This window comes from Cydia fagiglandana, chromosome 3, assembly GCF_963556715.1.
Source record: "Cydia fagiglandana chromosome 3, ilCydFagi1.1, whole genome shotgun sequence".
Taxonomy (NCBI): Eukaryota; Metazoa; Arthropoda; class Insecta; order Lepidoptera; family Tortricidae; genus Cydia; species Cydia fagiglandana.
Window position 1 is genome coordinate 13,968,776 of NC_085934.1, and position 27,434 is coordinate 13,996,209.

Below are 27,434 nucleotides of genomic sequence, written 5' to 3' on the forward strand. Positions count from 1 at the left end.
TCTATGGGAGGTCAGACCAGAATTTTTTTTGTTCAATTTTACCTATTGCAGACATCACTTTTCAAATCTACTGCCTTTTTCCCCTATCTACTGCTAAACCGATTTTTTTCTACTGAATATTTCAGATTTCATCTGGCAACACTGGCCAGTCCAGAAATAGTTACGTTGTTATTATTAAAACATTATATTAATATAAGTAATACAGTTCTTACATTTATCATAAAGTTTTCTAATAACACTTCTTGATTAGCAACAGCGTCTTTATAGATCTTGTAATCCCTGTCAAAGTCAGGCCGTCTGAAATTTAAAACATAAATTTCTACGTTACAAGTATTCCATATTAGTTTCATGTCATATTTCAAAAACAGTAACAATAAAGATACCTATGATCCAGTGCGTCATAGGTTTTTGTCGATATAGATTTAAAGAATTTATTAAACAATGCCGCATGTTCTTCGATGCCCTCTAAAGTGGTCTTATTTAATATATAATAAGTTATATAAGTTTGGAACAAATCTATAATCTGTGAACAATGTTAAATTAGTATTACTATTTACTATACCAAATGTCCCTATGTAAATTTTATTTTCTTTTATTTCATATAATACACCTTAATAAGTCTTCTCCTGAAAGTCTCGAATTTTCCGAATATGTACATTTCGGAGCAACCGAAAGGTTTTTCGTCCGCTGCCTCTTGCATTTCTTTTTGTGTCTCATCATAACATTCACGGTAAAAGCTGTATAAACCCAGACAAAACTGAAAATCGACAAAATAATAACATTTAGGTAGATATAAATATCTATTGGATCACATATTTTTGTAGTGAAGGAGCTTAAAGCTGTATTCACTTTACTATGCAACTTCTACGTAAATCAACGAAACCCTCGAAAATTTTAACTTTTAAAAGCTTTTTGTAGAAAGTCTTAGAGTGGCAATTTTACTATAGGTACCTGCTACCAAACCTTTATGTAGGTATATTTTGTTTAATCTTACCAATGCCTTACTGATAAAGTTTAGTTTATCTTGATTCCAAATAGTCTTTTTTCCATTTTTGGTCAAATACTCCATGCACATATTGAGGATTTGATTCGTGACTTTGACCAGCAATGTTGATATTTGTTTAGTGGTGTTGTAATAACGAGAGGTAGCATATACCATGCGCACGGTGTATATAAGTCCAGGTATATATTGTTCCATAGTATGTGGATCACATCTGGAAGAAACAATTTTATAGGTAAAGTAACGTAATATCAAACAGATACATTTACATCAATTTACTCTTTTTACATTTACATAAATTTAATAAGATCAAAATTTGAGAACTCATCTTCTTACCTATATAACGGCTCGCAATACTTTTCCAAAGCATATAAATATTTAACGTTATCATATGCTTCATTATAATAATCGGTAACTTGGTTGTCCAGTAATTTCCATTTCTGTAAATTATGGAACCTTTTTAAGTTATTTAAATAATAAAACATTTAAAAGGTCCACCGTAACTGAGGCGACCTCATACGAAATACGGGGACTGCAAACAACGAATGAGACCAAGGAAGACCATGACGACAAAAGAATAAGATATTAAGAGAGGACAAGCTACAGAGTTTGACCAAAGAAGATAGTGACTAAAAACGAACAAAACGAGTAAAGAACGAAGTGAAGAACTGACGAATACAGAATAAAACGAACGAGACGAGACGAGCGAGAACGATACCTTAGTTTTAGTCCTATACCTAACTAAGCTTACCTTCCATGTACTTGAAAATCATCGCGCAACGTCTTTACCAAAGGGTCTCCCAATTCATTCTATTTTGAATCATTATTTTGACAAATCAAATTGCGTAGACTTAGTTAGTTTTGATGTCAGGGCGGCTAGAGGTAATACGACAATTTATGATAATATAAACAAAAGATGATACCTTTATAAGTTTTGATTTAGCCCGGATAAGTGTATGTATATACATCTGGCATAAGTCACTTTTGATGTGTTCTATGATTGAAGTGAACGTAGTGAGTTGGCGTCTCCAATGGTCCAGTTCAGCCAAAGGACCAATGTTGGACGGTTCTCTTCTTAGCTGCTGGCTTTGTACTAAAACCTTTAAGTTACACCCAAATTATGTTAATTCAAAAAGCCTCATCTTAATACCACCATTTTTAGAGTTCCTTACAGAACTGTTCACAGAACACTTATATGATCAATTGATCACTTATGTCTAGAGCAGCAATATTTCCCAAATATAAATGGAAAAACATCATAAGAATCGTATCTACGTCAGTTAGAAGATTTTCTAGCAACTTTGACTTACCATAGTAATCTGTCTCATCCACTGTTTGACGAAAGTGCAAATTTCTTCCAAGACGTAAGTTTTTGTAATAGCTATTTTCATTTTCTCTTCATCGGACAGATGTTGCTCATATAATACCTCATTCACTTTAAATCTCGTGCAGCAATCCAAGTCGACTTTTGTCTCTGGTCAATTGAGTTATTTTTCAAGTTTATGACAAAAAAAAATGTTAAACAGGTTTTGTTCCTGACTATACCTAGTGTGTTTCATGCGTTAGGTGCACAACCAAAATAATTCTAATGTTCCAAAACTAAATGAGGTTCCTTGAGCTCCACTTTCACTGAGTTAGGCTCAACAGAGCCAGAGCTTATTTTCAGGTGTTCCTTAATCTAGAATTATTTTATAGTTACCTGAAGGTAACTTTAAGATACATATTTTAATACTCACTTGCTAAATAATCGAAGAACAAGGTAATTTTAGACAAGTACGTTTTTATTATATCATCGCTCTTAGGATTTGGGGGGTTGATATCGCCCCACGCCTTACACGCCTTTAGAGCGGGCACATAGGCGTTCATCAACATCTTGTATATTCCGGATACTACGTTTTCCGTCTCTTGGTCCATGTCAATGAAGACCAAATAATAATCCTGTAACGCAACACCTTTGCGAAAACGAATTATTTAAATATACCTACCTACCTTTATTCGGGCATGTTCTGGGGGTCATATTTTCAGATTATGTTGATGATACCTTACTATAGGAACAAGGATATGTTGCAATGTATTTGGCAACTTTGGCTGTCGCCATCTATTTAATGAAAACTGTATACATAGGCATCAACCTCGATTGCCGTTGTATGGTGTTTCGTACAAAGAATACCTACTTACTACGGAGCTGGATGGGTGGAGGTGAGACGGTGCTGATCCGGTGTCGAGTTTAAACCTTTACTAGAGAGGTAGATACATGAAGATGAGATTATTTACATTATGTCTAAAACCCGTGGAGCGCCCCAGTATCACAGTAGTATGCAACTCTTATACTAACTACACACAGTCGGGCGCTCCACGGGTTAACGGAGCAGCAGTGATAAGTAATGACACAATCACACTCACACTAGGTCTTTCGCCGCATCCAAACACGCCATTATAAACTATTGAGGCAAAAATAATTATGATGAACTTACGTCGGCAACATTTTTAGTGTCAATGAGTTTGTTTTTAATCCTATACATAGCGATACATCGTCCGCAAGTGCCTATAGACGAAGCGTCTGAAATATAAGTTCGCTCCATCCTGCCTTTTTGGTTAGGCACAAATCGGCCGGATTCTGAAATAATAAAAGAAGTTAGGTATTAATGATTTTAGTACAGAGGTGCCAAGACTTTAATTTAAGTGATAAAAAAACACTCTCTAGGTACATGGTTAATTTTATTCCAAATATGTAAGTACTATCAAAAGTTTGGAAGTAGCTATGGAATGAAGTAAACTTAATACACGTATTACACGTGGTCAGAAAGAGTTGGAGCGCATATAAAAAGCAAGATTTAACTATTACTTAAGTAATTTTTTTTATAAATGTTCGGTTTGCTCCTCGTAATAGAAACGTTCAAGATAATTACTAGGGGTCCTTATTGGGTCGCATAATAATTGATTGTCCTAATGTAATGTTACGCATAAAACTCATTTCGCATAATTGTTATTGTGCTGGAAATATTAACATTTCTGAAAAATTATAACACAAACCTAACCTAACCTACCCTATTCTACACAACCTATGCAAAATATTTTCGAAAATACTTTCTGTTTCAGCTGGAGAAAAAATATGCGAAAAGAGATTTATGCGTAACATTACATTATGACAATCAATTATTATGCGATGAGATAGGATCCCAATTACTAGGTAGGGATGTCAATCATTACCCATTTTTACTGGTGGTAACAAGGCATCGCAGAGAACTATACAGTTGCGGCCTCCTTCAGCGACTGCACTGTCCAACAAATCAATATGTATATCCGCATCGTAGACACCTTCCTGAAATAAAAACTTTCCAATTGAGCAGCCGCACCGTAATTTGCTTTTCAGACTTAGATATGTTACGCTCTTTTGAACACTTTTCGTAGTTTGAACTTTAAATGTAAGGCCTGAGTGGACGCTCGGAGCGGAGCGTTCGGCGGGGCGTGCAGCGTGGCGTCGGGCTCACAAGTGATTTGAGCAGCGTGCTCTAAGGCAGCTCCTATACGTTTGCATTTGTAATAAATAAATAAATAAATATAGTTAACCGGGGAAAGAATTTTCTAAAGTACAGTTTTCTAGGTAGCGGTAGAGAGCTCCGCTTATCTCTCAGACACCCTGAAAAAGGCACGGTCAAGAAATTTGATTACTTTACCATTTCGTACCTTGTCACAGTGACAACAATGTAAGATACCTAGCGGCTTTTATATTGTTATCGTAACAATGTACTAAATGTTACATGAATTAATTTTCGTTACTGTACAGAGCGTAGGTCATATTTTAGGTTCTAAAGTTTCACCTGATTTCTGTTCGTTTAAGTGTAAGGCCCGAGTGGACGCTCGAGTTGAGCGTGCAGCGGGGCGGGGCGTGCGACGTGCATGTCAAACAAATGCAAACGTATAGGAGCGGCCTTAGTGCACGCTGCTCAAATCACTTGTGAGCCTGACGCCACGCTGCACGCACCGCCGAACGCTCCGCTTTGAGCGTCCGCTCAGGCCTTACACTAAGAGAGAAACTAAGTACCTGTCTGTGAGGAGTTAAATACTTATAGTTACAAATATTTGTAACAGCCACCTACATACCTACCTCTTAAAATTAGTTATGAGAGTCCATTGTCACTTCAAGAACAAAAATAAAGAAAAGAAGAAGATTAAGAATATGTACATAAATCATAAATATATAATAAAAATAACTAACCAGTATATATTCTGACTTTCTATTCAAAATTGCGCCTGCCATCTCGAGTAAAAACCTGTGCTGAGTCTTCAGACCTCCCACGCGATTGTTACGCGCCTCCTTTGCCTTAGCCTACAAAAAGTAAAAGTCAATTCAGAACTGTATCTAAATTAACTAAACAAATAAAACAAAGTATAGTCTAATCAGAAAGTTTATTTACTTGCTTCTCTTTATAAGACTCTTGGCCTAATGCCAAAGCGCTCATAGAAACTTTGCTTTTCTTCTGGATGCTTTTCAGCCGTGACCCGACGTCAAGGATAGCCTCAAGCGCGGTTCGGTCCACTTCAACCCGTTCCTGAGCGGCCTGTGATTGCGGAAACAAAGAAGCTTTGCGGTGGGCAATGTGTGTTAAACTTTCAATTTTCTCCGCAGTGTAGTCAATGTCTTCCGCTTTTTTTTTGTCATCACTCGTTTCCGGGCCTTCGGCAGGCGGAGCTTCCGCACCACCAGCCTCGTCTGCCATGGCTTTAAGAAAATCAATTCAATTAAATAATGCAATATGCACAAACAGCCTCTCTATTATAAATTGATTGACGTAAGTGTCAAACATTCACACAAAAATAATTTGTAGTTCGAAATTGAGATCAATTTCAAATTTAAATATCGAATCATATTTCTACCATAGACATTTTCTGTAAATGTTTAAAAGACGGGCGTAGACTACCGGACCGCGATTTTGGTCAGGTCTGCATATTTATTTGTTGCTTCTGGTGTGAGGTATTGTTGTTTTTGGTATTTGAGGGTGGTCAGCGAATTCCTTTACCCATAAAGTAGGGTAAATTATATTAAAAGTTAAAGTTAAGAGACTTGAGACAAGTAACTTCATTTCTATTTTTATAATACACGTCAAAATTACTTTCATTTATCTTATTCTAAAGTACTGGAGTCAGTTATGTAACGCTGCCATACATGACCCAAAAAATTTTTATTAAGCTATGAGCTTCATCACATCTGATATTTGAGTAATTCTAAGCATTTCTAGCGTGAAGTTGTACAAAGACGGCCGCCATCCGTCATCTTTAAAAAAAATCTACTCTGATCCTGGTGGGTACTAGGGCAAGTTTGGTATCATTTTCGTATAAACCAAAGACGTAGAATTCATTGCTGATATTTGTTTTTTCAATTTCATAGTAATTTTACAAGAAAAACGTAAAAAGGTGAAAAATTTGGTTGGAGATTTTTGCTACGCGGAGCCGAAACTACAAAAGATAGAAAGTTGAAATTTGCACACTAGATTACATTTATAAAGTGTACAAGAGATAAGAAGCGATTTTGAGAAATTCAACCCCTAAGGGGGTTAAAAAGGGGATGAAAGTTTGTATGGGGTTCAAGTTTTATTTTAAGCTAGGAATTTGAAACTTCGTAAAACGATATATTATTAAAATACAAGAAAACTAATTTCAGCGTTTTTGAAAATTCATCCCCTAAGGTGGTGAAAAAGGAGTTGAAAGTTTGTATGGATATCAAAAAAATTTTCGAACGCGGGACTTGAATCTTTGTATTTGGGGATATTATTAAAAGACAGGAAAAGTAATTTCAGCGTTTTGTAAAATTCATCCCCTAACAGGGTTAAAAAGGGGTTGAAAGTTTGAATCCATTACAAATCCGAGTAGACACACATTTCTTATTGGCTCCCAGGCTTGAAATGCTTAGAATTACTCAAGGAACATATGTGATGAAGCTCATAGCTTAATAAAAAATTTTTGGGTCAACTTTGTAACTGCTTCCGCTAAAGGCCGTGCTTATTTGCATTTTTTTGCTCGATCTTACTTTTTTTGTATCTCTTTGGATTTCACGGGCCTATAATAAATCCCGGTCTTTTGACAGGCTTGCGTAGGGATATAGATCCAACACCTAGAGTCCCTTTGGAGAGCTTTAATGTCATTTACTTTTTTTTAATTAAGTAACCATGTATTTCTAACATGTTCAATAATACACTGCTCTCTATTATGAGTATGACGAATATAATTATGCGTTTAGTTTTTAACCCTCCGCTAAAGAGTCGTTAGTTAAATGAAATAATATTTTCGTCTACGTTGCGTGATACCCAAAATATTTCTTGATTTTTAAAATTTTCTTCATGAGTTGAATCAAAAATTCCTACGAGTGAAGTGAAATGAAAATTGAGAATTGGAATAAAAAGGCACTATTCTGCTATTCAGAAATTGTAATTCTTACCCTATGTTTTCGCGATCGTCTTGTACTAGTAAATTTCATAAATGCTTTAATGGACTAAATAATATAATTTTTTTTGCTAAACTAATGACATTTAGTTGTTAAAATAAATCATAATATACAAATGTACAAATTTTACAACCTATAAACGGTACAATACTTTGAGCACGACCAGCAGCATATTAAGGTCAATTTATTGACTACAATATGTCCTTGTATGAACAATTGCGTACAAGGTAGTAGGTATGTAAAACGTAATAAATGCATAAGTCAATACCAGGACCAAGATGATACTACTTAATATATACGCTCTTTATATGTTAGTTAACCAATTTAAATAGAATAATATATCTAGTTATATTCATTATTTTAATGTGTATTAAATAACGCAAATATCACTAACAGCCGGGATTGACGCCAGGATGATGATGATGATCACTAATTAGAAAATTTTGGTCAGTGGTTTTAATAATAATGTATTAATTAAGTACTTTAGTAATAAAATTGAAAGTTCAACTAGGGAACTAATTATATTATGTTATTAAATATTTTTTGACTTGTTTTTAAGTACTTGAATACATATAACTCCTATATTTAAATTTAGGCCGGTCATATTTGACACAAAAAATTGCTAAATTCGCAAGCTAACGGCTAGTTCTGATTTTTTAATATGTTGTTAGGATCACTACCAGCATTGTAAATCCAAGTTTGCAGCTTCGAAAGACCTGTGCTAACTTTGCACCACTCAAAAAACCGCGAAATTTTCATACTTTTTTTTGTATTCTCAATATAGCTCCTAAACTATTAATTTTAAAAAAAAAACGTCTATGAAGAAACTAAAGTTAACTAAAATTGCTACAATTTAAGACCAGAATCAAATCTGTAAGTTCAATATTTACCGAGATACTGCTCTGCAAAAATGGGCAATTTTATTCAGTATAGCCAAATTTTAAGATTTGTTAAATTTTCGACCCCGAAATCAGGGAAAATATTCATTTTACGGGTAAAATAATAAAACGATGTTCTAGAAAATGTAATTACCTTTAATTTAAGCAAAGAACGACATCTCTAGACCATACCGTTTATCTTATCTTATTGTTTTCGGGGGCCCTTGCCTTATTACCCCCTAGAGAAGATCCGTCAACTACTCAATAGCTTTTCCCACCATATCCATGTGTCGGATGATGGAGCTCATGGGTAGTGTTTTAAAGTCCTTTGGTTCCAGATACCGTTTAATACTCACAAATCATAAAAATGGGAAAACTGCTTTTTTCGCATATTTGCTATGTTTAGTTAGCTCCACCCCCCACGGCATTGTTTACAGAAGAGGGTTCATTGTTCTACTCAGCTTTCACTCTGCTACCTCAAAGCATCTCAGTAGGAGCCGACATGTTTGTTGTGGTAGATGGGTGTTTCTTACTAAGGTGATATGGCATCGTAACAACTCCGTGAGGAATATCGTTGCAGGGTACGTCAGCTTCACCTACAATCATTTCAGACGGAACGTTGCTCTGGTCTTTGACAGATATCCTGAGGATGGAGCAGAGAATAACACAAAAACTGCCGAACGCGCAAGGCGCTATGGTTCTCTGCAGTGTAACGAAATCGTCTTTCAAGAGTCAACCATAATAAAAATAGCCCAGGAGAAGTAATTGACTAACGACAGCAACAAGCGGCGACTGATTGCCCTGATATGCTCCGCCCTCCAAAGCCAGGGAATTGAGACAAAGCAGGCAGTCGAGGATGCTGACTGTGGCATCGTCAAGGCGGCACTTGACAAGAGCACCTCTTTTAAATCAGTGCTAATCATTGGCCAGGATGTGTTGTCCTTCTACATGGGTTCGGTTGTGAAAGAATGTCTATTTCCAGAAAAGTGGCAGTGGTGGCTCTGGCCCCATACAATATTCCTCAACCTCATTTAATCGCGGAGATTTGGAAGTTCCCCCAGGATTCGAGTTGTTTCTCCCCGCCTTCACTGGGTGTGATACTACCTCTGCCCTTTTCTGGCATGTGGGGAACAAACTGTGGAGCGCCATTAAGAAGAACGTTGAGCTTATCATCATAGCTGAAGTATTCCTGCAACCTAATGCAGCCTACCCAGCCATCGCAGATGCCGGAGCAAAATGCCTAGTAGCTTTATATGGAGGGGACTACACAAAAGTTACGCTCCATGCTCCTTAGCTTACGCTACAAAAAAAAAAAACAGCCGCCTTCGCTAAGGTTGACTTGGCCCGTTTGCCTCCAACGGAAGATGGTGCAACATTCCATGCTTACCGAACTTACCACCAAATTCAGACGTAGTTGGGGGTGGAAATAAACGATGCAACTCAATGGGGATGGGAAAAGACCAAACAGGGGCTCATTCCAATAAAAATGACGAGTGAAATCCTTGCTTGAAATCGCAGACGAAATTGAAGACGACGTCGATATGCCTATTTTTCAGACTGAATTATTTCAAAATGAACAGCTTTAACTTAATGTTATTTTTGATAACTTTTAAATATGTTTAATAATCGCCATTTGCACCATCCCACTAACCCGGAGTTAACCTTTTAAACCGTTAACCCAGTGTCAAATGGTACAGGTAACCATGGTAACTCCAAGTTTAACCGGTTAATCCGAGTTAGTGGAATGGTGCAAGTGGCCCTAAATCAACTCAAACCATTGTGAGAACTAAACAGAGCAAATTTGCGAAAAACGCAGTTTTCCACTTTTTGGATTTTTAAGATTAGTGAGTAAACGGTACAATCAAGAGATATCATTGTTTGCTTAATATTAAAGGTAATTACATTTGCTACAACATCGTTTTATTAAATTACCCGTAAAATAAGTTTTTTTTTCTGATTTCGGGGTCGAAAACTGCCCGAATGTTAAAATTTCACTATACTGGATAAAATTGCCCATTTTTGTAGAGCGGTATCTCGGTAAGTATTGAACTTACAAAATTGATTTTAGTCTCAAATTGTAGCAATTTTAGTTAACTTTAGTTAGTTCATAGACCTTTTTGATAAAAAATGCATAGTTTAGGACTTATATTGAGAATACCAAAAAAAGTACGAAAATTTCGCGGTTTTTTGAGTGGTGCAAAATTAGCACAGGTCTTTCGAAGCTGCAAACTTGGATTTACAATGCTGGTAGTGATCCTAAAAACATATTAAAAAATCAGAACTAGCCGTTAGCTTGCGAATTTAATGTTCGATATGACTGGCCTAATTATACTTTAGTCACTTTTTCTTATGTATATCGTATATAGTTCAGTATATAATAGAGGAAGTTTTTATATTAACCCGCCGAAGATTCTTCTCATGGCTTTAGTGCTGCCATCTGTTTTTTTCTGCGTGATGTCTTAACCTAGTTTGATAGTGCATACATACATGATAAAATAATTGAAATCGAACAGTTCGCATTAATCTTAATACTTACTACTCCGTGATTAATTGCTGGGTATATTTATCATATTTTTACGGTATAAAAAAAAATAATATAACGACGGTTCATGTTATGTAGAATTAAAAGTCTGTGGCAGTAACTATGGTACAAGCAGCCACAAGTAGGGCAGATGAGATATTATGAACGTCTTAGTACACGTCTAGTGAACATTCAACGTAGCGTCTGGCCAGACGGTGGTTACAAAAGTGGTCAATCTAGTCACAATATTGAAATTGCTGTGAAATCATTATTTATATAAGTTAATCATTATAATAATAAGTAGTGAAAATGTTTGATAAACATTTATCTGTGATATTTACTATATTTCTGTGTTTTTATGTTAATCAATGTGAGTCGTTGTTTCACCTTGTTTATCTAACTGTTTGAGGTTTGTGGAGTTGAGGAAAAAGTGCCAAATATATGTTAATAAGGTTGCAATGTTAAATACCCACTTCTAATTGATACCATTATCAATGCCAACTAAATGATTGTTGGTAAAAGAGTTTATATAATGAACGCATATAAACAATATGCCACTACGTTTTTTGTTAAAAGACTTTATATAATATACGCAAAATAATAATATGCCACTAGGTTTTTTAGAAATATTGTTTTATTAACTACTCATATGAATTTTCTGTGCTAATCGAATAAATCATATCTACCCGTAGATTAATTATAGACAGTTAGACACAATTATTTACAATGCTGGGTAATTAAAAGATAATCAGGAATAGGTGTCTGTTTCGTACGTAAGTCTTAGATGAAATTTTTAAAAAGATAACAACTCAGTATTTTTTTTAAATAAGTAATTTTGAAGAACCTTTTAAGTAATTAAATTTTAATAAAATAATATTGTCACCCTACCAGTGGTTTTGTCTAAAATCTAATGAGGCTTTCCAGAAGTAAAATCTGTTAAATTCCCCGTCAAAGGGGTGGCACTTGATGTACACCTACTTCATATCCAGTGTTAAATATTAACAATATTATTAACTGTAATTAATTCGACGGTGAAGTAAATTGCATGAGATCCCCCATATTAAATTCTATTTAGGTTGGTAATTAATATTTTTCAACTCCTGATCACCAATTCAATTTCGCCGTGTATATTTTAAGGTAAAATAGATTGCCTATAACACAGTCATGGTAGTCAGGGTACAATTATGTCAACACATTTCTTACGATATTTTTTTAATACTGATTAGATAAAAAAAAACTTATATGCCGATTTATATTTCCAGGTCTGGAGATTGATAAGTCACGTCGATATAATCAAAACTCAGACTTTCTGCTTCATGAAGCTACAGGGTCATTACAAATTCAAGGGCAGACACAAACAAACTCAGGGAAACGAAATTATGTAGCCCCTTCATTTTCTTCACAATCACCATCCAGTACTTCACAGCAAACTACTGCTAAAACTACAACATCGCCAAAAAGAGACTTTGTTAATCCCACTGGAAACAGAGATTACGTATCCCCATCTACATTTTCAACACAATCACTCGGCACTTCGCAACAAACCACAGCAAAACCATCAAACACACCTGCTAGAAGAGACTTCGTTAACCCAAAATTCACAACCCCAAAGCCTTTAGATAATAGTCAACACCATCAAAAACGACCAGGACAAGTGCAAGACCTAGTAAACTTTTTTGATAGTAAAAGTAATAACGGAGTTGTAACACCAAAGCCACCATCTTACAGCTCCATCTTGCAAGGAACAACTAAACAAGGCTCCACTATAACGGCCTGGGGAAGTACGAAAGTAAATCAACCTGTCACACAACCTACACCAAACCTGCCTCCAGGACAAACGACCAAAAGTTACAGTTCTATTTTGTCAGGGTCTACACAAAGTACTGTAAAACCCTCAACGAAACCTTCGTCTTCTACATCAAGAGTGACATCTCCAACGTCAAGGCCGGTGACTCCACAATTGCCAAGTGCAATTTTAAATAATAATAAAAATAACAATCAAGCCAGTAGTTCCAATGGTCCAAGTGATGCCGAACTTCAATCGTTAAGTGAAGAGCTTTTGAGGAAGGACACTAATAATGCGGCAAAATATGTAACTATTAACTATCAAGAAAAAACAACATCCCAGTCAAAAGAAGATAAGGCGCCACTACCGTAAGTATTATCATTGTAGGTATTCTATTTATGCGTCTTTTGTTTCTTTTTATAAATAATTGCCATTGCAATATATAGCATCTCTATTTTTATGATGCTACTTAATGGTAATCAATCATTTTAACTTAAATTAAATCTATATTCTATAAGAAGTTTCTTAAAGAAGTTCCTACTTTGTGACACTTCTCTTATCTAAAGCTATTACGTAATTAATTTGATATATATAACTTGTCCGTCATATTCGGATCATTAGGACGAAGATTGATGATTGACTTGTTTACAATTTTTCCGCAGATTACTAACAGTTTCACAAGCAGCCTGGAATATTCCAACAGTTCAAAAATTTGTACCTCTATTAGATAATTATGAAAGGGATACTCTGGTTAATGAATATGTTACTCCACAGGTTAGTTAAAATGTTGGTTAAATTAAACTCTGACGTAATTAATGTATAAAGTACTAATCGTTGTTTTTGTTGCTGTCGACTTTTCTGTTTAATTAACTGACCAAGTAATGGATTTATGAAAACAAAGAACTAAATAAAGATAAAAAATTACACTATTTATGTAGCCACTTTCATAAGTACATATATGTTAATATACATATATTACACCAAAGAAATCGTAAAAAAGAAGGTAAATGTGTATAAGTACTTTTCTTTCAGGAAAGAAACGAAGAAAATGCTTTTATGGACGCTATCATGTCTACTACCGTCATACGTCATATGATGAACTTTTTGAAGGAAAGAGGTAAGTAATTTTTACATATCCTATTAAAAAATTTTACGTCCTTTATTGTGTCAATTCCTTTACAGTATTAACACAATAAAGTTTCAACTGAGTTTATAATATTAATTTTATTGTTTTTATAAATAAATAAGATAGGTACATAAACTAGCTTCATAAAATATGTAATCCTCAACTTGATGTCAGATGTTGTGGTGTCAACAATCATGTAACGGATAGTACGGAACTCTTTACAGTTTTTAAGTGAATCTTCTTGTATTTTTTAATCGTTTTATTTTTATCCGTATTATGAAAGTTTTGTTATTCACCTAAATATGAAGATTAACAATACTCTATTTGATTTTTAAGGATATGTTACACCCGATCCAAGACAACAGCGTGATTTTCTAAAGCAGTTATGGTTTGGATTGTATTCAAGAGGGAAAGGGAAAATAAGCAGTTCTGGATTTGAACATATTTTTGTTTCTGAATTAAGAAACGGAGAAGTTTTGGGTAAGTAAATACAATCATCTGCCTGCGTGTTGGGCACCCTCCCGAAGGCACCAAATTTTGATAGGTATTTATAATTTTTAGTTTTAGTTATTTTAATTGTAGTTAGTTTTAGTTTTATATTCCTGTTTATGTCTTTTAGTAATTTAAATTTATTTATCATATGAATACGCTTATCTAAAGTGATAAAAAATATAGTTAAATTTAATGTATTTAAGAAACACTTGTTTTTTATGTAGAGACATATTTACACTTATTTAGACTTATATAAAAGACGGTGACCTACAAGTTTACATGTGCTTGGGCCTGAACTTAATAGAATACCTTATGCTGTTTCACAATTTTTTTTATTAAGTTATTACTTCATTTAGTATTTTTCAATTGTTTCGATGTTTTCTTTTCCATTAGGTACGTCTCACAGATACAAAAAAACAGTTTATAACTTTATACTAAATCGTGACTTCATGCTAAAAAAGCAGAAGCTAAAGGTTCTGGCAACCATAAGCCCCAACATTTAATTGGACAACGATCAGCACTGTTTTATTTATTACTTATATTTTTTTGTGCAGGACTGCATAACTGGATTTATTTTGCTAAAGAAGAGGCAGCAAACAGGGTTAACTATTTGGGATACCTTAAATACTTGCCCATTGGTGACGTGAGTATATGAATATATATATTAATATTTATATATTATATATGAATATTTAACCAGTAAATAAAGACATCGGTGAATGGATGGAGTATAATTGCCGGATGGCATTTCTTTCCTCGCATATTACTTTTGTTAGTTTTTAAACTAAAAACCATCCGAAATAGTAATGTACTCTTTTATATACTATAAGTACTACATTAGTTATTCTATGTTTACAGAAAGGAGCTGTAATGAAACTCCACTTTAACCAGAATGGTGCTGACAAACCTGTTGATACTATGTTCGTTGGAACATCACCGGAACTGGAAATAGCACTTTACACTATTTGTTTTGTTACCCGTGCAGATAATGACTGCAGGCTGAAGCTGGCCAATAAAGATGTCCAAATAATATCTCACACATTCCGCTATCGCAGCAAAAATTTAATTGGCAGTGCTTATCCCCAAATCTAGGGCAAATGTTATAAAGTATTATCGCTTAGGGATTATTTTGGCTCATTATAATCGAAGTATACTGGAACCACTTTTTATATGAGATTTTTGTTTAACGTTATATTGTAATTTTGTTTTTATTATTAAACGCTTTAAACGTACCTACATCTATCTAATTATTTCTGGTATTTGTGTATATACTGTACAGCTTGGCAAAAAAGAGTAGAAATTAAAAAGTGGCAACACTGTAGTGTCGTCCCTTTCAAACCAATTTATATAAGAAAAAGGGACGACACTACAGTGTTGCCACTTTTTAATTTCTACTCTTTTTTGCCAAGCGTAGGTTGCTTGGAGGATATAACCAACGGAGACGCCATGTCTAAAATTTTCGGTACAAAATAGTCTGCCGTTTTTTGCGGGGGAGGGGCACATCAAATGTATAGGTACTGTCGCGAAATACGCGATGATTGTGAATGCATACATAGCAACACTAAGTCCGGAAACGGAATAGAAAGAAAAACAAAATATATTGTCGATGGTAAGTTGAAGGATGCCTTTTTTGCTCACTACCATGAAAATGGCGGTTTGTACTTTTAACTTTGTCCAGTTATTAAACTTAAAATCAGTGTTAGTGGCTCGGGATTTCCAGGTTTCAGCACGTAAAAGCAAGCTAAGTATTTAGAGAATAAAAAATGTATCTATACGTTGAATGCATTAAGTTTCTAGCATTAATTTCTAGCGTGGTGTTATAAATTGTCACTAAAGCTTACTCCAAGCATTTATTGGGCATGTAAGATGGCATGCAAATTAAATTAAAATTCCAAATCATGTGTTGGTTTGAGGGATGGTATAGCCTACCAATAAAATCAGATTATTCAAATGTACATGCAAGAACGATTCGCATGATACATCTGGCTTGGCCAGGGGGCAAGCGTTTTAAATAGTTTCTGTAAGAACACTAAGAACGATTCACATAAATGTATGTGGCTCACCTCGAGGTTGTTCGCATGTAAGTTGGATTCGCATGTGACAGGTATAATCTACCAATTAAATAAAGTTATTACGTGCAAGTTGGATTCGCATGTAATAGTTAATAGGCACTCGTTTGTAGACCGCTGGAGCCAGCCTGTAAGTAATAGCACCGATGTGCTGGTCGCGGATCTACCACAAACTTGGACGAGTGGGCCTATAATAAGATCAAAGTAAGCGTTTTAGGTCCCATAAAACATTTGTAGGGAACATTCACAGATGTGGTGGTTGCAGACCTTAAACGAGCTCTAATGTGTATGGGCTTTATACCATTATTTAGGATTGATATACCATGGTATAGGGCAATCTAATGAGACCAGGTCAGTGAACTGCTCGAGCCATAAGCGTTTGGCAAGGTAACTTATAAACAATCAGTGATGAAGAGTATAGCTATATTGACTGCCACTCTATGTAACAATCCTTATAAATTTACTTAGGAAATATTTAGTGATTCGGTTGGAATCAATGTGTTAATACTTTAACAGGTCGTGGGGAGAATCATTGTGCTCTGCTCACCTGCAATCTTAACCTGGAGTTCTGGGCATCCCGGGCCATGTCGTGAGAAGCAATTATAAGGTAAGGATGACCATATTTCTACCGTACAGATTAAAGCCTCATTTATCATAATGTTAGATTTTGTATGTTCATAGACAAAGTTACATAATAACACCAACAAGCGAAGCAGGTAATTTGTAATTACTGAGTTATAATTTATATTGAACTAAGGCATAAGCTATAGTGTTGAAAGATCTCATAAATTCCACTATTAATTTTATCATAAATAAAATGTGTGCCAAATTCATCCCCGTTGGTACATATTTATGGTGTAGATGCGAGGGATTCATTATTTAAGAAGGAGTAAATAATAATAAGAGGTTTCTGTACGGTGAATGTAGTCATCCTATCTTAAAAAAGCAGTAAAATATAAAATTAAATGAGAAATTAGGATCACGGTGGCGACATCTGTGGAGGAATAGACTAAACTTGATTGATCACTGAAACTAGAAACAGGATCACGGTGGCGACATCTGTAGAGGAATAGACTAAACTTGATTGATCACTGAAACTAGCTATATTATGATAATAAGGCACGATTTCAGGATAATTTACGTCAGTAAGCAGACGGGCAGCTATTTTTAATAAAGAAATGTTGTTGTATTTTATTTCACAAACCCCTTTAGTATTAAATACCACATAAAATTTAAGTTAGCTTGTTCTAGAACCCGAGAGCAGTTCGGTAAGTGAAATTTACAGGTAGTTCATCTAGTGATTGACAGATGGCGTTTTTAGCATAAAATCTAAAAGTGACAGCTATTCCACCACAGATGGCGTGGTGAACTGATTTTGTACTTGAATCGGAATCGTACAAAAAATTTATTTGAATAATATTTTCATAATTTTGTTAATTAGTCATGAAATTCTTATGAATAATTAATAGAGAATAACTTAAAGAGTAAGTCAAAACGGAAACATATTGCGAAATTCATTATTCGTTCCACAGACAACATAACTATACATCATCTATACATCAACAACGTAGTGACATTTTGCAAGTTTGCTACAACCAAGTACGAGTTAAAAAGCCGGCTATTTTGCGAATAAACATTCACAACTAGCTTAAATAAGGCGAAATCACAAGAGGAATTCAGTGATTTACGAAAGAAAAGTGTTATTTGATGGGACGATCTGTTAGTTCATCAGGTGAGAACAGACAATTTTGTTTACATGTTATCGAACAAGTTGCGTGCGCAAAATAAGTTGTTGCCTTTAAAATTTCGTACTTTATAGTGAAGGAAATAGTACACTTCGATCCGAGTTTTAGACGCATATCCAACAAAGTTAACAACAATAAAATTGTATTATTTATTTATAAAAGGTACTACGTCAAGGTTATAAGTGGATATCACAAGCAACATAGCTACACTATTGCTCAATTGAGAGGAAAACATATTGCTCCATCATTAAAGGATATTTAACAGAGGAAACTAAAGTTCTATAACGGGCCAGGTATGTAAAAACAAGTACTGATTTCCTTGACAAATTTTAACTTGCATTTTTAATGAAACCATTTGGTATAAGAAATAAATCACATACAAACTAAGAATTTAGTCCAAAACAACATTATGGCAACAAACAGTAGTCACTTTGAGAGAAAATTTGAATTTTCATGATAATTATTTGTCATATTGTTTATTTAAAATAATATTTGGTTGAACATTTTTCATCAAACATTGTTAATAACCATGAATCAGTTTGATAACTTTATAGTTCCTGTGCACATATTCCTAAAATACAAAGGAATTAGTAATATTTTAATACAAAGATTATTTCATTCATATTTATGTAAATTGTTTTCTGGTAACAGCGTTTATTTTAATAAAATTGCTAATTTGTAGTAACTTGGTAAATAAATATATACTCCATAACAAAACACACTAAAAACATAAATCAGTTATGTTTAAATTTACACATTATGAAATAAATTTACTTAAAACAGTTTAAATTCATTGAAACATGAAGGTGCACGGTAGAGCGTGGTCAAGTACTACAAGTTTATTTCTGGTTATTAAGGTTGATGTGGAAGTGAATAAATTAATTATTAATTTAAGATAAATAAACGAAATGGAACACTGGACAAAATTAAAAATTGTAAAAATGACTGCAAATATTCAGATGGATTAAACCTGAATAATAATGTAGTTTAATGGAAACTAGTCGGCTTGTGTTTTTGATTGTGATTATTCTTGTTGAATAAATAAATCTAGAAAATGCTCTTGATGTTTCTTGCTGTTGTGAGTAAATTGCCAAGAAGGGGCACGGTAGTGTCACGTCCAAGTCAAATAAAATGAAAGTAATATCTGGTTCGAGAATTAGTGCTATGTTTATAGGCTAGGTCGAACTATATGTGGGACCTGGATGTGAACTTTAATAAAATAAAATATCACTAAGCAAGAGTAACAATTCAGAGCTACGACCAATATTTAAAAATGTTATATGCCATTATCAGGGAATGGTATGAAGTGGGTCTAATAAATTAAATTCACAATCAATACACAACCTGTATATGAAAGTCACTTGCCAATAAATTGTGTTGATGAGACTATAGCTTAGTCCATTAAGAAATTGTTTACCATCCATTATAGTCAAAGATAATAATTTCAGACTCAGTGCACAACAACACTTCCTAATAATAAAGATGGAAGAGATATATTTGACGAGGTTAAACAAATTTGTGTCGGAAATAAAGAATCTATCCAACAACTCAAGGATCCTCATTTTGTTAAAATCATGGAACGATGAAGAATATGAACAAGCCAAGATTGCTTCGGCAAAATTACAAGCCGTAATAACAAGATTTAATACCGAACTATATCAGTACTTTAAAATAGTAACAAATCCAAACGCGGACGAGATTTCAACCATGACAACTGAACAGTTGGAGTGTGATGAGACTCTGGCTGAATTAAACGCTCTTATTCAATTAAGAGAGACAAGACAGGTTCTTCATCCACCTGAGTTTATAGAAGAGTTAAGAAAAGAGTTACAAGTAGTGCTCACAGCCAGACAAGATGCAAAGGGAACTTGTGAAGAATTTAAAAATAAGGAGAAAAGCTTCACTACAGAAACGCTTCTAATACAAGAGTCTAGGAACAAGAAAAGAGCAAGGTCGAGGAAACCAGATGTTAGCAAGGACACACATAAGAAGCATCAACCAACCTTGACTGCCTTTAGTAAGACATATGCCAATAAACGAAAGTTCATGGAAGAAAGAAACAGTTCTGCACCTATTCAAAAGAAAAGAAAGATTTCATGTATATTCTGTAGTGGAGATCACTTCAATGATGAGTGCACCAAGTTCAAAACAGTACAACTCAGAAAGTCAAAGTTAAATAACCGCTGCTACATATGTTTAGATCTAGGTCACCGTGCAAGAACGTGTAAAAGAAATTTAAGAACTTGTCTACATTGTGGAAGAAAAGGACAACACAACAGAGCACTGTGCCCTACGAAGGAACAACCCACGAAGGAACAACCTAAGAAGGAAACCACGACCTCATTACATATCAATGACGATTCGCCAACAGTACTCCAGACAGTTATAGTTAACGCTATAGGCAGAAACAATACAATACTCAAATGTCGTGTGCTCTTCGATTGTGGCAGCATGAGAAGTTATATCTTACAAAAGGTAGCCAAAAAACTTAACCTGGAATCTGAAGAGAAACAGCATCTCACGGTATTTACCTTTGCTGAGGATAAACCTCGTGAGTTGGAGACTCCACTGGCCAGACTCTGCTTGCAAACAAAAACTAATGAACTAAAGTTAATATATGTCAACATTGTGCGCTCTATGACTCATGAAGTATCCACCTTTAGCAAGGACTTCTTAGAATGGGAACATCGAAACAAGTATATTCTATCCGATGACGGATCACTCGAGGATCAAGTTGACATCCTGATAGGGAACGACTACTATCAGTCACTAATGCTATCCGAGAAGATAGAGATAAAGGAAAATCTATATCTAGTGAATTCTGTGTTTGGTTGGATGCTGTCTGGTCGATCAAGAGAAGAAAGAGGAGAAGAATTATCAGTACTTACATACTTCCAAGCCTCATACGAGACCAAATTAAATGAACCAGATCTACCGTTGGATAATACATCTATGAGAGCCTTATGGGATTTAGAATCTATAGGAATTGTCGACTCGCCTAACACCAATAGAGATGAAGAAGCGATCAAGCATTTCAACGAAAACACAATACTAGAAAGTGGAAGATACCATGTCAGCTGGCCATGGAAGGATTATCCTCCAGAGTTACCAACAAATTATGGATTAGCATATGGAAGACTTGTGGGGCTCGTGAAAAGACTGGATAAAGAGACGTTATCAATGTATGAAAAGACATTAAGTGATCAATTATAAAAGAAAATTATAGAAGAAGTTCCTAACAAGAAAGAAAGGGATCATCCTATACATTATTTACCATTTCACGGAGTTATGGCTAATGGAAAAGCACTTAGACTGGTATATGATGCTTCAGCGAAAGTAAAGAATGCGAAAAGTCTTAATGAATGCTTATATGCCGGTCCAATGATGCTAGAAGACCTGACTGGATTATTAATTCAATTCAGATGCCACAATGTAGGATTAACTGCAGACGTAGAAAAGGCTTTCTTGCAAATTGGATTAAATAATAATGATAGAGATGTGACTAGATTTCTATGGCTGAAAGATACAGAAAAACCTGTTACTGAAGACAACCTTATACAATACAGATTCACTCGGGTACCCTTTGGAATTATCTCCAGTCCGTTTTTATTAAATGCTACAATAAAGCATCATCTACAGACCTCTGAAGGGAATTATACAAAACAGCTGGCCAATAACATATATGTGGACAACCTACTTACAGGCACAGAGTCAGTAGATGAAGCATTAGATCTGTATAAAGAGGCAAAGGACAAGTTTTCTGAGATATCAATGAATCTTCGAGAGTGGAGTTCTAATTCAAAGGATTTTCTCAATCAAATACAGGATGTGGCTCCAGAGACCACAGTGAAGACTTTGGGCTTAAATTGGGACTTAAAGGAAGACTCACTCCAACTTAGAGCCAAAGTAAATAAGAATAATGAGATTACGAAGAGAGGAATACTCAAAACTATAGCGGCAATATACGATCCTTGTGGATTCAGTGTACCCATAGTACTGCCAGCCAAACTACTTCTCCAGCAATTATGGAAGGAAAAGGTCAAATGGGACAGCTCATTATCTAATGAAACAAAACAGAAATGGATGAGTATTCTAGAAGATCTTAAAGAAATAGAGTCAATACGTCTACCAAGAAATATGACTGTGCCAAATAGACATAAGGCACAATTACACTGTTTTACAGATTCTTCGACAGTAGCCTACGCGGCTGTAGTATATCTGGTGCAAGGAGATAACGTCCAGTTTGTAATAGGCAAGTCACGTCTTGTACCTACCAAAGATCAAGAAAATTTGAAGATACCAAGACTCGAATTACTAGGTGTTTTAATTGGAAGTAGACTTATTAAATATGTCTTCAAGTTTTTACAACTGGATATAACGGAGATAATATTGTGGACCGATAGTCAGATCGTAAAAAGCTGGTTTTATTCAGACAAACTACTGGAACCGTTCGTGTCTAGAAGAATGGACGAAATTAGAAAAAATAAAAATCTAATTGTGAGATATGTTCCATCTGGACTTAATCCAGCAGACACTGCAACACGACCAAGTACCTCAAAGAAAGAGAGAAATGGGTGGTTAAATGGACCCGCCTTCTTACGACAGGATTCAAAGACCTGGCCAAAAAGCCCAGGTGCTGAAGTTTCTCTTCTGTTGGCGGAGGGTCTGTCTAACACAGATAATCATCAAAAGGCTAAAACATTGTCTGCCGAACCAAGTCCAGTAACAAACTTAGATCCTCAATTACAAGAAATAAAACAGCTACAAGAAACAATGTTTCCGGAAGAAGTACAAGGAAAGAAAACAAGTCTAGCTCGCAGCCTAGGTCTATTCTGTGACACAAATGGAATACTAAGATGTGACGGTCGTCTTGCGCATTCAGACTTATCTTACGACGCAAAACATCCTATTCTTTTACCAAAAGAAAGCGAATTGACTGAAAAACTTATAAAGGAAACTCATGAAAAGAATCTTCATGTAGGAGTGGCTCATACTTTAAGCCTTATACGTCAGAAGTATTGGATACCTCAAGGTAGAAGTAAGGTCCAAAAAAACGTTAAGTAAATGTCCAAGATGCGTGAAACACGGAGGAGGTCCGTATGAATTACCCAAGACTCCTGCATTACCGGTAGAAAGGGTGAAGTATACAAATTCATTCGCTTATACAGGAGTGGACTATTTTGGACCAATGGTCGTGAGAACGGAAAGCGGTCTAAAGAAAAGGTGGATCTGCTTGTTTACGTGTCTAGTGATCAGGGCAATACACCTAGAAGTTGTCAAGGATCTGACTACTAACGAATGTCTTATGGCATTTAAGAGATTCATAGCTACAAGGGGGGCTCCGACTCTTATATTAACAGATAATGCCTCACAATTTAGATTGTTAGGAGAAATATTAACGGAAGAAGGAAATTTTATTACTAACATAAAATGGAAATTTATCCCACAACTTGCACCGTGGCATGGAGGTGCTTATGAAAGGCTAGTAGCAATTGTTAAGCATTGCTTAAAGAGAACGCTTCAAAAACATATGCTGGAAGACAATCAACTTTTAACGATTATCAAAGAAGTAGAAGTGGTTACTAATACCAGACCTCTCACTTATGTAGGATCAAATGTAGAGCACATACTTAAACCTGCGGATTTTCTAACACCGGGAAAGTGTTTAAGTATAGAAGTACTCATGGAAGGTCTACCACTTTCAGGATCACTGATCAAACAACAACTTATAGAAGGTTGGAATCGTGGCAACAGAATAATGGATGAATACAAAGAAATGTTTATTAACCAATACTTATTAAGTCTCAGGGAAAGGTATCGAAATTCACCTAAACAGGCTAGGGTGAGGTCTCATGAAAGTCCAATGGTTGGAGATATAGTACAAATAAAGGGTGAAGCCAAAAATAGAGAAGGATGGAAGGTAGGAAAAATTTCAGAATTAATAAAAGGAAAAGACGGTTTGTGCAGGGTTGCAAAGGTAAAAGTGGGAGACAGTGTGTTCACAAGATCCATAGCACATTTGTATCCTCTGGAAGCGGATGAAGAGGCATCATTCCAAGATTCTACGAAAGAATCCCCAGTGTATGAAGATAAAGAATTACACATCCGCACTGATGGTCTTTCTCAGTCCTTACCATTAAGAACTGAAGAGAGTAACGTCTATGTTCCTACTAGCTCTATCAAAGATCATCAAAAACTAAGCAAGAATAATGAAAACGATTTAACGATGGATCAGAGCGAGTTGTTGGAGAATACAAGTTCGACACAAATTATGGAAACCACTCCAGAACCAGTTCCTTCTGGCATAGACACAGAAATGAATGATGAAGCGACGTCGAGTCACCAGGCTGAACCAAGTGATCAACGTCGAGTAGCTGCCGTTCAGGCTATGGAAAGGATCCATAGATGGACGCAAGAATTAATGTCAACTATCCAATAAACTCTATCAAAGAGGCGGGGCAGTGTCGCGAAATACGCGATGATTGTGAATGCATACATAGCAACACTAAGTCCGGAAACGGAATAGAAAGAAAAACAAAATATATTGTCGATGGTAAGTTGAAGGATGCCTTTTTTGCTCACTACCATGAAAATGGCGGTTTGTACTTTTAACTTTGTCCAGTTATTAAACTTAAAATCAGTGTTAGTGGCTCGGGATTTCCAGGTTTCAGCACGTAAAAGCAAGCTAAGTATTTAGAGAATAAAAAATGTATCTATACGTTGAATGCATTAAGTTTCTAGCATTAATTTCTAGCGTGGTGTTATAAATTGTCACTAAAGCTTACTCCAAGCATTTATTGGGCATGTAAGATGGCATGCAAATTAAATTAAAATTCCAAATCATGTGTTGGTTTGAGGGATGGTATAGCCTACCAATAAAATCAGATTATTCAAATGTACATGCAAGAACGATTCGCATGATACATCTGGCTTGGCCAGGGGGCAAGCGTTTTAAATAGTTTCTGTAAGAACACTAAGAACGATTCACATAAATGTATGTGGCTCACCTCGAGGTTGTTCGCATGTAAGTTGGATTCGCATGTGACAGGTATAATCTACCAATTAAATAAAGTTATTACGTGCAAGTTGGATTCGCATGTAATAGTTAATAGGCACTCGTTTGTAGACCGCTGGAGCCAGCCTGTAAGTAATAGCACCGATGTGCTGGTCGCGGATCTACCACAAACTTGGACGAGTGGGCCTATAATAAGATCAAAGTAAGCGTTTTAGGTCCCATAAAACATTTGTAGGGAACATTCACAGATGTGGTGGTTGCAGACCTTAAACGAGCTCTAATGTGTATGGGCTTTATACCATTATTTAGGATTGATATACCATGGTATAGGGCAATCTAATGAGACCAGGTCAGTGAACTGCTCGAGCCATAAGCGTTTGGCAAGGTAACTTATAAACAATCAGTGATGAAGAGTATAGCTATATTGACTGCCACTCTATGTAACAATCCTTATAAATTTACTTAGGAAATATTTAGTGATTCGGTTGGAATCAATGTGTTAATACTTTAACAGGTCGTGGGGAGAATCATTGTGCTCTGCTCACCTGCAATCTTAACCTGGAGTTCTGGGCATCCCGGGCCATGTCGTGAGAAGCAATTATAAGGTAAGGATGACCATATTTCTACCGTACAGATTAAAGCCTCATTTATCATAATGTTAGATTTTGTATGTTCATAGACAAAGTTACATAATAACACCAACAAGCGAAGCAGGTAATTTGTAATTACTGAGTTATAATTTATATTGAACTAAGGCATAAGCTATAGTGTTGAAAGATCTCATAAATTCCACTATTAATTTTATCATAAATAAAATGTGTGCCAAATTCATCCCCTTTGGTACAGGTACGTCATGTCAGATAAACGTCAGTCCATACATATGGTTGACATGAGGTTGACCATTGGCCGCCTATTTTCGACAGAGGGGAACGCCTGTTAATGGCGGCTCCATTGTTAATTACTCCGAGGTAGGTTGTATGATTTACAAATTTGATTTGACAGTCCTTGGCTGTGACGAGGTTGTGACTGAGAGTGAGGCAACTGAGGACGGTATAAAGGAAGAATAGCATAGAGAAAGCTATGAAACACACAAGCACATTAATATAAATTTCCTATTTCATGCATTTTTCTACTCTCAAAGGTTTCCTGTTTTAAGTAGACAAAGACTGTAATAACGATAGACCAAGGTAAGTTGGCAGCGATTTTGATAGCATACACTGTGAAAGTGTTATTTTAAACGACAATCTTCCATTAAATAATAACGTTAATAATTAAATTATAAACACATGCACACGCACTAGGTACTATTAAAGAGTGATAGGAGAGACAATAGCTTTTCGCTTCGTTTTCTGAAAACGGTTGTCATTTTAGCAAGGCCCCCAGTTTGTAGCTTTTGACTTTAAAATAACAATCTCTTCTTCGTCGAACAAAAATAACAATAAAAAGCTTTAAAAGTACAGGCAGAATTAAAAGGAAATGGATCGGGTAGAAAATTAGGACTTTTTACTTTGGATATGGTATCCCCAAGGAAAGCTGTCAAGTGTCAATACTCTTTGGCTTAAAAGTCTCGTAACCGGGCCATAAAATTAAAAAAAAAAACAACTATAACAAACATAGACTTATAATATATAGAGACAGTGTCTCAGCGAGCTGTCACTGTTGCCACTTTTGTTTAGTGTACGATTAACAATTTAACACCACCTTGCTGTAGCCATATCGATAAAGTTATATCGATAAACTATCGACATTTCTTACAATTTTAATTTTACTTCAAAGGTTTGACGATATCTAAAATGAACAAAAACGCTTTTATTCTTTATTGTGGTTATCAGATCACAATTTTATCGTCACGCCCCAGCATAACCAAGGGAAAGTTCAGATATTTAATTAAAATACATAAATACCTACTAAGATATGTGTTCCGCAGTAATTGAAATATTTTATTATATTCTAATATATTTATTATTCATTAGCATTTCAATTATGTATATGTTTAACGAAGAGATTAAAGCTTCAATTAATAGCTATTTCGTTCCGCTGTGTAGCGTTTATCGATATATAACATGATTAAAATCGACTTTTCACATCCCTAAAAGAGCACACATACACGTTTTTACGCACACATACACAGCCTGGATGCATCAAAAAAGGCAACACTTGATTTGAAGTTCACCTTGTCAACAGTATGGTTGTCCTTTTTTGACAAATGGCATTTTTAAAATAGCGAGGAGAGAGAAATTATACTAGTTGCTGCGCCGTCAAAGAGAACAGAAAGCGTAGGGGCCTTGATAACAAAATAGCGTCTCTAGGCAGTATGGCCTTTGGTCTTAGCCTGTCCAAAAAGTACGAATTAAAAAAAA

At 35.3% G+C, this 27,434-nt stretch overlaps 4 protein-coding genes and 1 long non-coding RNA gene across 5 annotated transcripts in view; 4 read left to right on the forward strand and 1 right to left on the reverse strand.

Moving 5' to 3' along the window:
- LOC134680178 (dynein axonemal heavy chain 8) overlaps window positions 1-5,803 on the reverse strand; it is a 68,625-nt gene extending 62,822 nt beyond the window's left edge. The window contains exons 1-12 of the mRNA XM_063539255.1: window positions 5,419-5,803; window positions 5,220-5,330; window positions 4,211-4,322; window positions 3,475-3,617; window positions 2,737-2,938; window positions 2,311-2,474; window positions 1,924-2,100; window positions 1,337-1,440; window positions 995-1,214; window positions 611-757; window positions 384-523; window positions 213-297 (exon numbers count right to left, since the gene is read on the reverse strand). Coding sequence (XP_063395325.1) covers window positions 213-297; window positions 384-523; window positions 611-757; window positions 995-1,214; window positions 1,337-1,440; window positions 1,924-2,100; window positions 2,311-2,474; window positions 2,737-2,938; window positions 3,475-3,617; window positions 4,211-4,322; window positions 5,220-5,330; window positions 5,419-5,721 — 1,908 coding nt within the window. The 5' untranslated portion in view covers window positions 5,722-5,803. The remainder of the gene's footprint in view (window positions 1-212; window positions 298-383; window positions 524-610; window positions 758-994; window positions 1,215-1,336; window positions 1,441-1,923; window positions 2,101-2,310; window positions 2,475-2,736; window positions 2,939-3,474; window positions 3,618-4,210; window positions 4,323-5,219; window positions 5,331-5,418) is intronic.
- Window positions 5,804-11,003: 5,200 nt separating this feature from the next.
- On the forward strand, window positions 11,004-15,477 carry LOC134680134 (endoribonuclease CG2145-like). Its single transcript, XM_063539183.1, has 7 exons — window positions 11,004-11,211; window positions 12,104-12,995; window positions 13,290-13,401; window positions 13,660-13,744; window positions 14,090-14,233; window positions 14,800-14,888; window positions 15,104-15,477. The coding sequence occupies exons 1-7, from the start codon at window positions 11,151-11,153 to the stop codon at window positions 15,335-15,337; spliced, it is 1,617 nt and encodes a 538-aa protein (XP_063395253.1). The 5' UTR covers window positions 11,004-11,150; the 3' UTR covers window positions 15,338-15,477.
- Window positions 15,478-16,672: 1,195 nt separating this feature from the next.
- On the forward strand, window positions 16,673-19,746 carry LOC134680542 (uncharacterized). Its single transcript, XR_010100468.1, has 3 exons — window positions 16,673-18,046; window positions 18,222-18,352; window positions 19,508-19,746. It is a non-coding gene; the product is annotated as an uncharacterized LOC134680542 (long non-coding RNA).
- A 20-nt stretch (window positions 19,747-19,766) lies between these two features.
- Window positions 19,767-21,272, forward strand: LOC134680450 (uncharacterized). The gene has a single exon (XM_063539581.1). It carries the CDS (start codon window positions 19,767-19,769, stop codon window positions 21,270-21,272), a length of 1,506 nt encoding a protein of 501 aa, XP_063395651.1.
- A 1,181-nt stretch (window positions 21,273-22,453) lies between these two features.
- On the forward strand, window positions 22,454-25,888 carry LOC134680135 (uncharacterized). Its single transcript, XM_063539184.1, has 2 exons — window positions 22,454-24,612; window positions 25,589-25,888. Exon 1 carries the CDS (start codon window positions 23,248-23,250, stop codon window positions 24,496-24,498), a length of 1,251 nt encoding a protein of 416 aa, XP_063395254.1. The 5' UTR covers window positions 22,454-23,247; the 3' UTR covers window positions 24,499-24,612; window positions 25,589-25,888.
- Window positions 25,889-27,434: the final 1,546 nt, after the last annotated feature.